The 17,506-nt window shown below is 34.4% G+C and overlaps 3 protein-coding genes across 8 annotated transcripts; all 3 read right to left on the bottom strand.

Moving 5' to 3' along the window:
• Window positions 1–74: 74 nt before the first annotated feature.
• On the bottom strand, window positions 75–5,038 carry LOC111010231 (P-loop containing nucleoside triphosphate hydrolases superfamily protein). 5 transcript variants are annotated; one of them, XM_022283583.2, is made up of 12 exons: window positions 4,771–5,036; window positions 4,013–4,227; window positions 3,871–3,933; window positions 3,556–3,666; window positions 3,079–3,153; window positions 2,921–2,989; window positions 2,778–2,843; window positions 1,844–1,918; window positions 1,670–1,768; window positions 1,168–1,302; window positions 769–941; window positions 75–458 (listed from the first exon to the last, which is right to left on the bottom strand). In XM_022283583.2, exons 1-11 carry the CDS (start codon window positions 4,955–4,957, stop codon window positions 804–806), a joined length of 1,233 nt encoding a protein of 410 aa, XP_022139275.1. In that variant the 5' UTR covers window positions 4,958–5,036; the 3' UTR covers window positions 75–458; window positions 769–803. The 5 variants fall into 5 exon arrangements, with proteins under 5 accessions (XP_022139275.1, XP_022139276.1, XP_087973842.1 ...); XM_022283584.2 differs by having other exon boundaries at window positions 4,013–4,224; window positions 4,771–5,035; XM_088117716.1 differs by having other exon boundaries at window positions 1,670–1,918; window positions 4,771–5,037.
• An 879-nt stretch (window positions 5,039–5,917) lies between these two features.
• Window positions 5,918–8,605, bottom strand: ZR3 (Zim17-type zinc finger protein). 2 transcript variants are annotated; one of them, XR_002601294.2, is made up of 3 exons: window positions 8,444–8,605; window positions 6,562–7,291; window positions 5,918–6,255 (listed from the first exon to the last, which is right to left on the bottom strand). XR_002601294.2 is itself a non-coding variant. In XM_022283206.2 (2 exons), the coding sequence occupies exons 1-2, from the start codon at window positions 8,502–8,504 to the stop codon at window positions 6,792–6,794; spliced, it is 561 nt and encodes a 186-aa protein (XP_022138898.1). In that variant the 5' UTR covers window positions 8,505–8,605; the 3' UTR covers window positions 6,439–6,791. The 2 variants fall into 2 exon arrangements, 1 of the variants encoding a protein (XP_022138898.1); XM_022283206.2 differs by lacking the exon at window positions 5,918–6,255 and having other exon boundaries at window positions 6,439–7,291.
• A 3,176-nt stretch (window positions 8,606–11,781) lies between these two features.
• Window positions 11,782–13,738, bottom strand: LOC111010125 (Protein kinase superfamily protein). The gene has a single exon (XM_022283458.2). The coding sequence runs from the start codon at window positions 13,354–13,356 to the stop codon at window positions 12,058–12,060; it is 1,299 nt and encodes a 432-aa protein (XP_022139150.1). The 5' UTR covers window positions 13,357–13,738; the 3' UTR covers window positions 11,782–12,057.
• Window positions 13,739–17,506: the final 3,768 nt, after the last annotated feature.

The following is a 17,506-nucleotide window of genomic DNA, read 5'->3' as shown; positions in this document are numbered from 1 at the left end:
AATTTCAACATCATATATTCTCGTATTAATTGGGAAAAGCAATAGTAAGGAATAATAATAATTTAAAAGAAAAGTAAATAATTTAATAATACATTGAGGAAGTTATTGGTTGCATCCACATCCCTGTCACCTTTCAATTTCATTAGGAATATTGTCACTAATTTCAACAAAAACTGTGATTCAAACATCTATGTGATGCAGTGAAAGCACTAATACAAACAGTTGACCCCATAATTTATTTGTTTTTCTTTGTTATGCACCTATTGAATGAATAGTTCAGAACATCAATCCCTCAACTCCAAGGTTTCAATGGTGAGAAAATGAAATCAACTTGTGTTCACTAATCCAAACAAGCGATGTGCGATGTGCAGTTCTCGGCCCTTGCATCGAAATTTTAATAACCTAAGCGTCCTTGTTGTCTTCCAAAGTTAGTTTTGAGGTGACGACGAGATTCCTTCCTAAAAATTAGTAGATGGTGAACCATAAACATAACACAAGATGTGGCCTCGATGCCGAAAAAATACATCTTATTTTACTTCTAAACAAACATTGTCCCAAAAGAATATACAACATTCATATTTCCCATTCCGTAAAACTTCAATTTTTTTTTTTTTTGTTACTAAATCTCATGAATTCTAAATTTGGGAAACCTGTGTTTTATGCATCTCTCTCTCTCTCTCACATATGTTTGGAAGGAAGGGTTTTTCTCTACATATCCAAAAGTTTCTAAGAGGAAAAGACCATTGAAGAGGGTAACAAAAAAGTTACCTGCAAATTTCTTTGTGTTTTCTTGTACAGCATAATCATTTCCAAATGATGTCTCCAAGAAATTTAAGAGCTGGAACACCTCTAATCTCCACATCAACTAGTGGTGCCTCGATCAGTATCAAGCTCGAGAGTTCTGGATCGTTTCGGATGAGATCCAAAGCACGCAATTGATCCTGAAACATTATCAATGTAACTAAACATTATGCTCCACCCTCAACAATGACTTAGCTGAATAAAGAAAGATCAGCTTAAGCTAAGCTTCAAGCTGTTTTGGATGATGCAGCTTGCATTTGGGACTCTTCCTAAGCGAGATTTATATGATGATCATCAATGGTAAAAAGTTATGTCAAAAAATTGAACAGAACTGAACATTTACCATTGAGTCGTTGAGGATAATACCTTTCTTTTCATTGCACAAAACTTGCAATCTGATGCGGACGGAGGAAGAATCTGATTCACAATAAGCCTCTTGACTGGAACTGATTCCTTTTTCAGAGAAGCATGCAGCCTTGATGATTCACTCACAGCCATAACCTTGACAAAATGCATAATTTCAGCGATTCTCATATATGATGAGCTCAGGTAGTACTAAAAGCTGATAAGATCAATATTCACTTTCCGTATAGTTTGTTCTAGAATAAGACAGTTACTTATTCCACGATTTGGCAACTACCAATAAATGAATATATTCATTTTCATGACACTTGGGTGACAACAATGACATAAACGGATTTTTGCAGAGAGATACACATAATCTTGTGTCATGTTGAGCAAGTGGAATTCAACGGAACAGACATCTTATGATTAAAGCATAAAGGTTTCATGAAGGAAAAAAAAAGGAGTCCTAGTTCATGCCTATCTTTAGCCAGGTACATATAACTATAATCAGATTGTTTAGTACCGTGGGGATTGTAACTATGACAAATTCTGTAGAATCTTTGTCACGAAAAAGCTCACGAACTTTTATCATTCTCTCTCTCAATCGCTCTAATTTGTCAGCCTGCACAAAACGAATGTAATTAATTAAATAGCAGAATGAGTTTACTATTAGCTCTATGACAGTAGGCTTACTTACTGCATCCTGCCGCTTATCTTCTTGTCCAAATACAGATTTAATGGCTGAGGTTGCTGAAGCTATTTTTTGTCTAAGCTGAAACAGAATGTGTGAATTGAAAAATAAATGTCTAAATAATAGGTATAAATAAGAGATGCACTACTATAAGGGAACAGGAAAAACCCAACATATTAGTTTAAAGATTGTTAAAGTTCCTTCTATTGTTAGTTCAAGTTAAGTTGTCATATTTGCGATCTATTTAGGTCAAAGATGCATTTGCAAGGAAAACAGCAATATAGTTTGTATAACCAGTTGATGCAGAACAAGCAGGAAGGAGAACGGGAAAAATAGGGAGAGAGGAGACAGAAAACAGCAGAATAAGAGCGGCTTAATATTGGATTTGAAATAGAATTCAATTGTTCAATCAATATCGAAAGACCAGATCATAAGAGGAAACAAATCAAGTAAGAATGTAAGATCATACAAAATCAACCATAAACATGCTAGAAAAAAAGCCCAAAGAAAGCAATATTCCAAAGTTTCTATAACCATGATTCCAAAGTATTGATAATCCTTCCTATTCTGTCATGAACATTATGCCACAATGGATAATTAAGGATGTTTCCGTAGCAAGATTTCATAATGCAGTATGATTTCAGATTCAAGGGAAAAGTTATGAATGAAATAAGATTCCTTCAAAGCTGAGGCAAAATCCTAATTAAGCAAATCATTCACGGTGACACAAGGTTTTGAAAAAGTGATGAATAAAAAGGCTAAGACAACAATGCAAACAACAATATTTGTAGTGAGCATTGAGCAATGCGTTGAATTCAGAGATCTAATTTGGAGATCCAGTAGGCATTCCTAGTTAATACATAATTCATAGAAGTAACAACAGTCAATTACCGTTTAGATTGGAATCTAGAATCAATTTGACGTTCTTAATTAACCATACCTTTAATATTTTGCCAATGGAAGCATCTAAGAAGTCTGGCAGGGATAAAAGCCGTAAAGTATGCCCCTGAATACCCAGAGAACAGAACGTTAAATGAATGGTCTAAGTAATTAATTTGAATTAGGACACGTTGGATAGCTCACCGTGGGTGCTGTGTCAAAAACTATTCGAGTAAACATGCTATACTCTGGAGACTCGAGAAATTGAATGACCTGGAAATAACTAGTATTAAAACCATGAGAATCCCAAAGACATGTCAAGCACAAACGTAAAGCAGATTAAGCAATGGTTTAATACATACCTTTGCAATTGCAATAGCTTCATCCAAACCAGGAGGCGGTGTGTCCAGCAATTCTCCAAGTTTTAACTCTCCTAACTAAGCAGCCCGTCAAATATTTACATCCATGCAAAAGAGTTATGCATAATCATATTCCTTCCATCACATTCAGTATTAAAAAGCAAATTGAGAGAAAACCAAAGTGACAGAGATTCATTCTTTCAGGCTTCCATAATGCTCAGCCTCAATCCATATGCATCTAAATATAGCGTAGTCATCCTAGTACCAGTAACTTAGGAACTTCAAATGTTTCCAGTTTGGTCAAGAAAGTTCCATAACAGTGCAAGCATGAATTTTTTTAGTCAAAATGTTTAACATCAGAGCACAATCATGTCATGCAGTAAATAGTGTGATTAAGGGGTGGATACACATAGTGTGTTAAGTCACTTCACTTGACACATCGCTGTACTAAAAACAGTTTTGTAAATAATATATTTTTACCTGCTCTACAAGCATTCCAAGGCCCATGCCATCCATGAAATCTTTGATGCCGGTTCCACCATTATTTTGAGCTGTACTACGGAATTCCTCCCTAGCCTTCTCAGGGTTTATCTGTTGTCATGATACAGAATTTTACCCGCTGGGATCATAAAAGTAGCACCACATCAAGAAGAAAGTAAATTGCTCCTAGTATTTACTCCCATATCCTCACTTCTATAAGGACCATATGTAAGTGGGATCTCAAAGGATAATTTTTTTTGGATAAGGGATCTCAAAGGATAATAGACATGAAAACAGGAATTACTTCTGAATTACCTCAAGAGCAAATAATGGAGAGTCAGGACCTTCAACTGGAACGAGTGTACCGCCAGTCAAATCCTAAAATCAACCAGTCACATATCACCTTTTTGAGTTCCAGTTGAAGCTGATAGCACAACAGAAAAAAGACACATCATACCTGAGCAAATGAATCACTTAACGAATGTGCTGGATCAGTAGAAACAACAAGCGTGGGGTGGCCACTGTTCGCGAACTTCACAGCTAAAGCAGCAGCAGAACTTGTCTTTCCAACACCTCCTTTTCCGCCTAGCATGTAATACTTTCGCTCTGTTCCAGAGATCATGCTCTCAAACCCAGCAATACCTTCTGCAGGGGTAGCCACTGATCTCACTGCTTTAAAAATAAAATAAGAAGTTATTCACTTACAAAAATCCACATTGAACTCCACGACTTAATTACATAATCAATTCCCTATTTCCCCAGAAAAGAAAATTATCCCGATTATCCACAATGAGAATGATTGCAATCAAATTAACTTTCCGATCGAGAACGAGTGGATACGAGAGAGAATAAGCTCACGCCACGAGTAGAAGTTATCCTCAGAGGAACTACTGGGAACTCTGTTCAATTTCTACCTTCGTAAAAACAATTATTGCCAACATTAGAAAAGTAACATTAGATTTTCATAGCGAATTTTTATTCTTCCTTTCTCACCTTCTCACTGAATCAGCTGGTTGACATGAAAACCCGCCCATTATATATTTCTTAGTCGCATTAGGTTACCCAATAATCGAAATTACGTGCGCAAGTAATTAAGAAGTTTCTAATCGACCTCAAAGGAGCTAAGAAAAGATAATCAGAACAAACAAATTTGAATATGCAATCAGACAGAGGAAGAAAAAGACGTCGAATGGAACAGAATTGATGCAAAATAACCTTGGAAAAGTTTTCTGGGCGGTTTTGTTTCAGTTGAAAGTGAAATGAAGCGGAAGGTTTTGGTGAGGAAGGGCGGAGGCAAGGTGTTGGGCGGATAAGAGAGCAAACCCACCATTGCCATGGAATTTCTTGCAGTCAAATTGCGAATACGAGGAGAGAAAGCAGAAGGAAGACACAAGCTGCCCATGGCTCTGCTCTGGCTTCTCCAGTAAATTAGAGTAGTTTTCAGACTCTGGCCTCGTGGATTTCCCCATTAAAGTATGGAATTTCAGCTTCAGAAGCTTTGAATTCAACTGCTTCATCCGGATCCTGACCCGAACCTCGTGCCCGACCCACGGGTCTGACCCGAGTTTCATTTCGGTATAGGTAAGTTTCAATAATATCCCTGTGCTTTCAAAAGTTCCTATTTTTATTCTTAAACTGCTTGTTTCGAAATTACTATTTCATCCATTTTTCCTTGATGAAAAAGTGACTGGCTATTACTAGTAAAATAATGGTACACGTGTTTTATTTATCCCTTCGAACTTTATGACATATTTCAATTGTGCATTATCATATTAAATTTTTTATTATAACCATTAACCATCCAAATTATTTCAAAACAACTTTATTAAATTTTCAACTTAAAATGAAGATGTAAATATGACTGTCACGGAGACAAAATTTGTTGAGAGGGAGAGGGTGAGACCATGACGGACAAACAAATTTTGGAGCCTCTATCTAACCATCCATTGATGAAAATTAATATTAGGGTATTTAGGGAGGATGAAACAAACAAAGAAATCCAACACAATTAAATCTAAATATCATTGTTTCTTCATAGATTTCTTACCTTTGAGGATGAAGATTGTCTTCCTTCGTTCGTTAGTCTTTTTCTTTGTTGTGTTAGTTTTTAGAGACTCACTTTCGATGCATCAACTCTTTGCACAATTTTTCCTATAAACAATAATTATATTCATCTCATGAGTTGTGAATTAAAGTGGTTGTAATTTTTACCGATGCAACTTCCACAATATATGACTTCTCTCATCATTTCAACTAAAACTCTATCTCCAAAACTAATGAGGATGTTTCTTCCAAAATGTAAAGAGAATAAAACTTTTGAAATGAAGACATAATTGAAACCTACCTTAAAATACAAATGATAAAGACATAATTGAAACCTAACTTAGATTACAAGGTCATAATTGGAACTTATCACCTATGCGATGCAATGTGTACCACTGCTTTTATAAGTCACTGCTACATCACGAGGAAAGAGTAATTTTAAAACAAATTTAAAATTTTAAGGTAGAGATGAAACTATTGAAAGTCTAGAGGCATTTTGTATACTTTAAAACTTATATTAATATATGCATGCTTTCTATTACGTTTGCAACATATTTCATGCACAAATTGCTGATAGAATAATGGATATTCAAGGTAGTCTGCGGTCATCTGTAGCTCATTCATGGCCGCCGGAGTTGTTTAATTGAAAACCGTAACCTATAAAATAGAATCCATCAAGTTGAGATGTTAATAATTAATACGATAATCAGAATTTATGATACGTATGCCAAATCTTATTTGACAATTTCATTTTAGGCAGATATATCATTAACAGAATTAAAATCTTCTCATGATAATGATGAATATGAATGAGGGGAGTAAATAAAGAAAGACACAAAATAAAAGAAGACAATAAGTTGATTGATGATTCTTCCTATTTCTTGTCAAATCTCATGATCAAGATAACAAGACAATAAGGGAAATTAAAGATTTGAGTATTGGTTTTAGTAATTGACAGCACACCTTAAGAGAAAGCATCTGCTTCAGGCAGCAGCACATTCCCAAACTCAAACTTTGCCCAGTGGAATCACAGCCCCTTGAAACCTCTTTATCTGACCCCATCACATACAGCTAAAAAGTAGTTTCTAACTTTCTAGTTTCAAACTAAAACTAGTCCACGTCCACGTACACGTACACAAGACTCGCTCCATTCTAGCTCAAATGCTATGAGATTGTAGTGAAGTTCCAAAATATCAGGATTTCTTTCCAGCCAAATCATCAAGTGTAAGACTCAGTGAATCAACAGAACCTTTTCGGACTTCCTCACCACGAGCAGCCAGGAAGTCTTCGATGCTGCCTGGCTCGCCAAACCACCCCAGATGGTCTGCAATCAGGTGTAGGTTGTTGCATCCACCGCAACGGGCCACTACCACGCCCTTCTCGTATGATGAGCGGCAAACTGTCTTGATTGATCTAGTCTCACACACTTTGCAAGTGAATATCATGGCAAGGTCATGCCTAGGGGACATTTTTAAGTTGGAGATAACAGAATACTTCACAGCAGCACTATCATCGTTCTTTTCCTGATCAAGGGGATCGATCGAGTCAGAAACGGGCTGCAGCTTATTATCTTCATTGTCTTTAGAATCCTCAGCAACTGCTGGATTTGCGATGGTCTGATTTCCTCTTCTCAAAAATCTGTGTCCGGTCAAGAAGCGTGAATTTGCAAAAGGGTGGATTTGGCAAGTGCACTCTGCCATTAAAAGTTGTTCTTGTCAGCAATTGGAACACAGGAAATCATTCAAGATGCTGAAATTTCTCAATGGTCAAATAGAGAGTGGCATGGGGATGGGGACACTATGGCAATGACTATAAATGAAAAATGAATCTTATGCAAAAATAATAAACAAAAAGAAAAGAAATAAGATGGGAATTTCTACCCAGTTTAAATATATTCAAACTGAAGAAACATCAAGATTGGGACACCGGATAATGAAATGATTCCAACAGTATTTATTCTTTTAAAGCTACGAGAAAATTTCCTTAAACTCTTTAATGGAAGGACATGATAGTCACAATCACTTTTGTCATTTTCTAAAATCACATTTACATCATTGTCAAACATTGTCGACCCATCAACAAAGATCTTAAGAGCCTGAAAGGAGATTCCATTATAACATATAATAAATGCATGAATGGGAGAATATGATACCATCAGAAAGAATTCTTCGCTCTTTCATGACTACCTGAAGGAGGAGGTATATGGAAATAGCCAAGTTTATGATAAAATAATACGACAAAGGTCCATATTCAAGTTAAAGAGCACTTGAAGCTTCACAAGTTACTTAGAAACCATGATACCGCCTTTGGTCGATCCCATTTCACTGCTGCTGAAATCAAATTAGTCGGATCCCAAATTGTCTACTTCAAAGATTAGAAGTCAATAACTATGGATCAAATTAGTAATTTTAGAACTTCAGACTTCACAATTTGAAGCATTAGTACGAAATACAGGGAGGCACAAATCTTCTCTTCCAACCCCTCTCCCCTTCCCCACCCCCCCGCAGAACAATTCTTCCCAAATTTCATTTCAACTAAAGAACTGGACTTATTTATACATCAGAATTCATAGAAATCACTTATAAAAGAATGTCATCGACGCAACTTGCTCTAATTTAAAGAGAGTACAAAGAATTCTTCCTTGAACCTCTTTGAGCAGTCGGGAAATAAATAGCCAATACACTCATTTTACTGGGCTCGTGCTTCAAGACGAGATTCTCCCATTAATGTAGAGGAGACCAAATCAAGTAAAGCAGCAGAGCATATCAGAGAAAAAGAGATTGATAGGACTAAGAAATATAGTGTGAAAATAGGGTTTGCGTGAGAGGAGAAAATGGAAGCTCACCATGGGGGAGAGAGGTCTGGGACCGATAACGCGAAACGAGAGAGAAAATTCGCCTCGCCATGGAAGGGATCTTTCACAAGTTCCAGCGCTTTTCTTTTATGTTTTCGCACAAAATCAAATTTTACCCGATCGAGATTATCAATTTCCCCCATGAATCTTTGATTTTTCAAATTAAGCTCTCGACTTAAATGAATGTTACATTTTTACCCTCAAATTAACTTTCACGAATTTGACCCGAAAAAAATACGAGCAAGGGTGAAAAGAAAATGTAGACGGTTAAAGTCAGAACTCTTAGACAAATACAAATATCAATTATCATTCAACTCAGTTCAGTGGACATCTAAAAGAAAATTTTCAAATTTGCTAATTTTACCAAAATAAAATATGGTACAAATTTAAGCTCTATTCATGCAAAATATCAATATTAATAAATCATTCAAAATTTATAAATTTCAACAAAAATTAAGTTGTAGGACATATATTTTCAACTAAAAAATTGTGAGTTGGATCCCCAACCCCACATATTATACTAAAAAAAATTAAGTCGTATTATTGTTTTTCTTTCTCCTAAAGTCTCATCAATTTGGTATCATAATAGGTGTGGATGTAGAGTTTCAGAGAGGTCCACGTGTCTTTCGGATTAGATGGGTCAACAACAATGATTCTCGACAACGATGCAGTACCCTACCTAATATTCTCCAACAATGTCGAAGAAGAAGATAATAAAGAGCACCTTAAGAATGTAGTTACAGATTTTTCACTTACCATGTGGTCGTTGTGACGGGCTCTTTTTATAGACGCTCATGGCCAACAAAGAAGGGAGGTTTAGCACGCAGCACAGTGAAGCTCGTACGAGATTCGACGGATGGTTAAGGGACACTTTTGGTATGTACTAGGTTGCAGGTGCCTACGCCTCGTTCTTCCTTAACCATGCGCCTTGTGTAGACCCTGATCCCTACCATTGGCTGTCATCCTTCGAGTCAAACCCTTTGCGTGCTCGACTTTCACTCTCAACGATATGTTTTACTAATTTAGAATTTTAATTATTTTTTAATATATATTTGCGTGGTTCTTTGTTCTTGCGTGGATGGCAAAGACATGTGCCACCTCATTGCCCTTCCGAGGGGTAAAAGATTGGGCATCGAATTTTCCTCCTTCGCCATTAATTTTTAATTTCTTCTATTATCGGTTGTCTTTTCTTTTTATATACACAAATACTAAATATTAAACAATATTTATTAGTAAGTTTACAAATTTTAAATGTGAGAGAAAATATCAGCAATATGTATTTGATGATTTTTAATTGTTAGTCTTAGTCGATAATAATGCATATATATAAGTCAACATGTTACTTTTCCCTTTTCTAAATCTATTATAATACTTTATAAAAATATAGGTCTCCCAACATATTATAATAAATATAAGTTTATTATGTTACTGAATAAAATTGGTATAACTATTATTTTGATCGTTTTAATTTATTTTATTTATGTACTTTTGAAATGTCTATTTTAATATTATACTTTTAATGTTGGTTCATTTTATTCATTGTATTTTTAGAAAGGACTATTTTGGTCTTTCCATTTTCACTTTTTATCTTGTTTATTTGAATCATAGTTTTAGCATGACAATTTTTATAAAATTGTCTACAAAACCTACCTTTTAACATGAACATTTTATAATGTAACAAAAATACGTATGTGGTGATCATCATGGAGTTTGAATCTATTCCCCCTTAATTAACCATAGTCCTTTTGGACAAATTACCCATTAAAATTTCACTCACTCAATTTTATTCGCCAAATTCCATTTTATCTTGTTCAATTTTCATATTTGTCATAAAATTTCAAATCACAAACTTTTTTTTTTATCAAAGAAACATTTCATTAAAAAGAAACATGACCACTAAGGGTTACATCAAAAAAGATGTCACAAATAGAAGCCACAAATGATAACAACTATCCCAAAAGAGAGATAAATGATCACTACACTTTGGCTAGTAAAACAGATTGCATGTTCAGGAAACTAGGAATATAAACAAATTTTAGCCCACTAAACTCTTTCTCCAAAAGTCACAACATTTTTTATCACATTTAATGATTTTGGGGGAGATTCATCGATTAACGGAGGGATCTTGTCAATTATGACAACCCTATTAGGATTTGAAGGGAAATAATTGCCTTCAAAGTTGTTTTATTCTTCACCATGACATGTAAGGAAAGATTAGAGAAATTCTCCAAATCATGTACAATTAACATGATAGCCTCCACATATTCTAAAATGGTGTTTGAGCGCTCACCTTCTGCTCCGTCATCTTTGCCTCTGAACTATAGAAGTTCTCTGAACCATAATGCAATGAAAATGAAGAGTCATCCCAAAAGATCGCAGGCGGAAGCCATCTCTAATTTTGTGCTTGATAACTCTTCAAAATGCCCTAGTGACGAACCGATGACCATACATAACAATTTTGACTTTGATTTTGTCAGCCGCAATAGCATTATCAGCATCCAACAAGGAGATCCTCAACACCCGGCCACCGCCCACCATCATAGAAACTAGCGGGAAAGAAGGATCCTCTTCGAAAGTCTCCTCTACATAACCGCAAGTGAGATCTCTATAGTATCTCGATCTATACTTGAAAAAACCATGGAAAAACTGTAGCAAATCAGAGAGGAACACCCTTTGAAAAAAACGCAGCAGGACTGTGAGAAAACGGAGAAGGAAAATAGGGGAGTTGGCCACTAGCCACCTCCCTCCCCACTTTTTTCGCTCTCCTTTGAAAAAACACAATCTTTGGAGATGAGAGAAAACCTAACTCAAAAGGCCGGACTGATTCTTCGAAATCACAAACTATTGAATTGGATAATGAACCTAGTTTAAAATACAAATTCATGTAATTTAATATAAAATTTTGGGGCTATATTTGATGAAGGGTTTCTTTCTAGTATTGCCTGATGACAACAGATACACGAACCTTAATTAAAAATTAGGACCTCTAACAAAGTTTCATATAATATTGTACATCAATTAAATTAAGCATTTCATTATTGTAATCAGTTATTACTGGTCAAATTTAACATACATTATCCACTAGTTTAGTTAAAGTTTACTAAACAATAACACTTCTTTTAACAACAAATTGTTCTAAATTCCACTTTCTTTATGCCTTTTGCATCAATCATGATCACCAAATTGATATGAAATTATGAATTTACTAATTTCTCGTTACATTGAAATAGTAAATGTAGAGATTCTGTAGTACGTACTAATAAAACACAACAAATATAATTCACCCCATTATGTTTGTATTATTCACATTTCATAATTACTTGTGGGCAAAATGGAAAGTCACATTTATTTCTCTGCAAAAGAAAAAAGAATGCCACTCCCGAAATACATTGATTTCTCTGCAACTATTTTTTTTTTTTTAAATCCATCTCCCTGAAATATGTACAAAAAATGTTCATACATTTCATAATCACCCCATTAAAAAAAATTAAAATCCTACGCCAAGATAAAAGCAGAAACCAAAATTACCAGAATTATGTGCAACTGAAATCGATTAATAATCACAAAATTGGCAAGACCGTGGTTGGGTTGTGACGACTGTCGTTTCACCGAGGGGCAAGCGAGACCGACATGTCGATGGGTTTCCCCATGCTCTCGGCCCACCGGGTCGATTCCAGGAACAGCTTGGAAATCTTGCCGGCGACCCGACCCATATCCGGCCGCTTTTCCGGGTCCTCCTCCACACATTCCAGCCCCACAACCACCATCTTCTCCGCCACCTCCATCGGAAAAGAATCCTTCAATCTCCGATCCACCCATGTCCGAATCCCTCCGATTCCATTTTCCATCGCTCTTCTCGCCGTTTCTATCACGCTCACTCTCACATATCCGCCGCGATTCCCCTCCTCGAAGATGTATTTCAGCGCCTCGTTGCCGGAGATCAGTTCCAGAACCACCACTCCGAAGGCGTAAACGTCGATTTTCTGGCTCATGGATCCGTTCGACATCATCTCCGGCGCGATGTACCCTCTCGTCCCCTCCAGCTTCATCTTCTTACTGTTTGAACGCTTCGGCTGTTTGTACGTCGTAATCTCTAATTCCTCTCCTCCTTCTTCTTCTTCTTCCGCCGCCATTGCCACCTCGCCGCAGAGCTCCGCGGTGCCGAAGTGGCAGATTTTCGGAGTTAGGGATTCCTCCGCGATTACAATGCTGGAGCTCTTAATGTGGTTGTGGATGAATCTGGAGTTGAGACCAGAACAATGGTGGATGTAATCGAGGCCGTGCGCGAGGTCGGTGGCGATCTGCATCCGAGAAATCCAGGTGGAGAGGACGGTAAAATTGGGGTTTCTCGGATTCCGGAGACATTCCGCGAGGCTTGCTCCGGCGATGAATTCGTAAACCAGATAAATGTAATTCCCCGAAATTGAAGCACCGAGGAGCTTGACCAGGCTGTTATGGTGGCTCCGGCAGACAACGGACAACTGGCGCTTCAACTCCGGCAGCTCAATCGCGCGAAGCAATTTCCGCTGGAAGACGACGACGTCTTTTCCCCTAATCGAGCAGCGCCACGAAGACGACGAAGACGACGAAGAGAAGGGCTTAGAGAGGAAATTGTTGGCAGCAGCACGAATTTCAGAGAACTCGTAAATCAGAGGATTATCCGGGAGAGAATCCTTCAAACTGGTGAGCGAAGCCCGGCTAGAAACCGAGGATTTCGAGGAGCTCTTAGTGCTGGATTTGGTATTATCAGTGTTGGTGATATTGTAGCTCGTGAAATTCAAAGAACTGGAAGGATCGACATAGGAAGAGGAAGCGAAGGATTTGGAGGCTCGTTGATTGCGACTGCGAGAGGATCTAGGGCTCCGGGGATCAATCACGTCGGTGCTTTTCTTAGACCTGCACATCGGAGTGGGGAAACCCTAAAATCGAAATCAGAAAACATAAGGAACTCGAGAAGATATCAAAGAGGATAGAAAAATGGGGCGAAGAATCATGGAATCGGAGTGAGATCGGGGCAGAGAAACGGCGTCATGGCCGCGCCGCCGCCGCCGCCGATGAAATCTAGGGGTTTGAAATTGGGGAAATGTGGGTGTTGGAGTAATCAAATTCTAGGGTTCCGTCGAGAACAGAGATTGAAGATTTGCAGTGAAGTCACTGTCAATCGGAGAAGACGAAATCGGAAGACGACGAGATCAGAACGCGTAATTTTAGAAACGGTTCTAGAGAGAGAGAGAGAAATTCGTACGAGAATTTTCTACAACGCATTTCCACACGGGCCTTGTGGGTTTTGTTTGCCAACGGCGGTTCGTTTAGGAACTTTTTTTTTTAATAATTTCTTTTTATGAATTATTGATATTATTTTTAATTAATATATTGTCGTAAGAAGACATAAGAGGATTAATTTTGTACTGTGTTTTTTGTTTGCATAATGTATTGACTTAAAACATCCCACTCTTTGGGATACTTTAAATTTTAAAATATGAAGAAATAAAATAAATCGAGAAGAAATAGGGACAATAATTTCAAATAATTATTATTATTATTTTTAATACAACAATACGTGGAAACTTATTGCCTTTTAAATGTTATAATCCGTTTGGATTATTTTTGTGCAAATAATGATGATTAGAGGATTCTAACTCATGAGTATTAAAATTTTGTCGACTATTTTAATAAAGAAAAAATTGTTGAATAGGACTAATATTTTTATAATTTTTATAATATATGTTAATAAAGGATTAATATTACGTTAGATTAAACTTAACTATCACTGGCTAACAAATAATACCTTTGTACAAATTTTAAAATGTAGATTCATTTTCAAATTTGCTACCAAACACATATTTGAAAATACTTAAATGAAATACAACTTTGTTTTTCGTTGAATCCTTGTTTTCATATTTTTGTTTTCAAATCACTGACTAAACACACCTTAAACTTTCAAGTGGTGTCTCATAAATTCTCTAAATTTCAATTTTGTTGTTAATAGTTCCTTGAATTTTAAAAAGTGTCTAATAGACCTCTAAACTTTCAACGTTATGTCTAATAAACTTTTGAACCACCAATTTTGTATCTAATAGATCCTTAACTGGTCAATATTTTTTTAATTTCGAAAATTTATTAGACGCAAAATTAAAAGTTTATGACTCTATTTTATGTTTATTTTAAAATGTCAAAAATATCCCGAATTTGTTAGATACAAAATTGACCATTCATTAACCTACTAGATATTTTATAATCTATTTGACACCAACATAAAAGTTGAACTAACTATTTAATCTAACTTAATAATATATATTTACACAAATTAAATTTATTAGTTTGCCATTGCGCTTTTGGTTTTCTTTTCTAAAAAGTATGCTGCTTTCTTTACCTTTTTTTTTTTTGTACAGACAATTGTTTCGTTTGCGAAATTAAAAAAAAAATTAAACTACTTTTGTTAAGTTTTCAAATTTCTACTTAAATTTTGAAAACTTTAATTAAAAAATAAATGCAAAACAAAATAATAAAGAGTAGAAGTATTGTTTCAAAGCTTAATTTTAAAAAACAAATAATTAAAAACAAACTTATTATCAAACCGATTTTAAATTATTTCAACCAAAATTTATGTAACCAATATGTCGCACCAGTGTTATAGCAATAATGTTTATGACAAATGAATCAAAGCCAATATGTCGCACCAATGTTCTAGTTGAAATTTTTTAAAGTTTAAGAACTAAATAGGCATCGTGTTCAAAATGAATCAAAGTTAAAATGTATGGTGACCGAAACAGTATTTCGATCCATGTATTTTCAGCCTTATTCATTTTAGTCGATATATTTTAAAAATGTTCATTTTGATACCTATACCTTTAACTTTATTTATTTTAGTTCACAGACTTTCAAAATGTTCATATTTGTCCCTTTACTTTTAAAAAGTGATCATTTTAATTTCTATTTGCAAAATTCTATCACAAATTCTACTAATAATCGAAAACCCTTTAGTACCAAGTAATGAAACATTTTAATAAATATATTAAGTATAGTATCATATTCAAATTTTTATAGAAAAATAAGATTAAAAATGAAATTAAATAACCAAAATAATTCCTTTCTAAAAATATACATACCAAAATTAATATTTTGAAAGTACATATATATTAAAATAGTATTTTAATCTATTTAATAGTTATATGAGCTTTTCTGAGAAGAACATTCTGCAGGAATAAAATGTTGAAATATAACGAAATTTATGAGCCTCTTCCAGAAGCTCTATTACACGTAATTCATGATGTATGCCAAAGTTTGTTATTTCGTAACTAAATACTAAATTACATTACTTAATAATAATTAAAATAATAAATCGAACCTCTCCCACTAGGCCAACGTGGATGCTGATCATTGGCTGAATATGGGTGGGAAAAAGCTCGCTATAATGATTATTGCACGAGTCTACGCAAAAGTCACGAAATTTTGTGGAAAATATTAGAGGCCGTTTGATACTTGAGATATATCCAAGAATAAGATGTCTCGGAACGAAGATATCTATATTTGATTGTATATACGTAGGAAATTAAGATTTCTGAAAATAAATTATATACATATTTATTTTTTTTATGTGATTACTCTTAAAATATTAATTTTATGTGGTTGTAAACATTGATTAATAACAAATCAAATTTAAATCAAAAAAATAAATAATATAAATTAAATTATTTTATATCAACGATTAACAATGTAACTATATTGACATTGATTTATAACAAATCAAATTTAAATAAAAAAATAAATAATATAAATTAAATTATTTTATATCAACGATTAACAATGTAACTATATTGACAATTTAGCATAATAATCAATTGAATAACTAATATTAAATGTTATTGGGTACATGTTTAGCAAAATGATATATTTGTATAAAGCTTTAAAATCAATCAAAATTAACTCCTAATAATTAATTTATCTTTATTAAGTTAACATAATTATTATTTTAAACAATTATGTTTTAATTTAAGTTTCACTCGTTAATAAATATATTATAAATAATACATCTAAATTTACGTTGTTGATTTTATTTAGCAATCAATTTTAATAATTATCATTTTATATGTTTAACAAAATTAATCATTTTCATATTATTAATTGCATCGATTAATTAAATTTTTTTATTAAAAAAATTAAGTATACACTTTAATAAATTAATTTATTAGAATAGAATAATTGATGCAGTACATTATTGGTAAAAATTTAATGTTGTTTTATTAATTATAAATTTAATTTAAATATTTTAACTCATTTTAATTAATTAATTTGAATAAAATAAAGTAAATAATTTCATTAAAAAAATAATTTATTTAAAAGAATAGATATAAGAGTCTGGTACAAAATCCATGGACAAACCACAGTGGGAGGGAAAAAAAAGTTATTGTCCATGGAATAAGGGAAAATGTTTTTTAAATCTATATAATAAAAAAGGGCTTTACTTGCTCATGTCCCTTCCCATTTAGAAAATCTCCCAACAAATGATCCCTAAAGTAATTAAAGAGATTTCACAAAAGAATTAATATTAATTAAAGACTTAAGCTTAATATTTTGGAAATTAATCTGTTAAATATAAAGAAAAAAAAAATATATATATATACATACGTGTTTGATATGGAAAATGATCTAGAGCGTGAAGTTCGGACGAATGAGCTGATGAGCAAGCGAGGTACCTCCAAAACAGAGTAAGTGCTTCGATGTTCAAGTCAGTGTTTATCTAATATATGCTCGAAAAAGTGTACTTTCGCGTACTTGAGAATGAGGCGGGGATCTTTGTAGGGTGAGCTTTTGACAGAGCTCAACAACTCTCTAACAGCCTTGAGAATCGCGGCTTGTTGTCTGAGATTTTGTTAGAAATTTACGTTTGCAGACACTCTTGAAGGCCAGACTATTGACTTAGGCAGTTGAAGTAAGATGGTGTAGGTCAACTCGACATGCAGTAAGATCTACGACCTAATATGGATAGTTCAACTCGGCTTTCAAAGAGGTCCAAAACTTTTGTCTTTCTCCTCAGTGATTCATTATGTTGAT

The sequence above is a fragment of the Momordica charantia genome (genome assembly GCF_013281855.1).
Source record: "Momordica charantia cultivar OHB3-1 chromosome 9 unlocalized genomic scaffold, Mcharantia_2.0 BLBB01000009.1, whole genome shotgun sequence".
Classification (NCBI taxonomy): Eukaryota; Viridiplantae; Streptophyta; class Magnoliopsida; order Cucurbitales; family Cucurbitaceae; genus Momordica; species Momordica charantia.
This window is presented reverse-complemented; position numbering and strand designations above follow the sequence as displayed.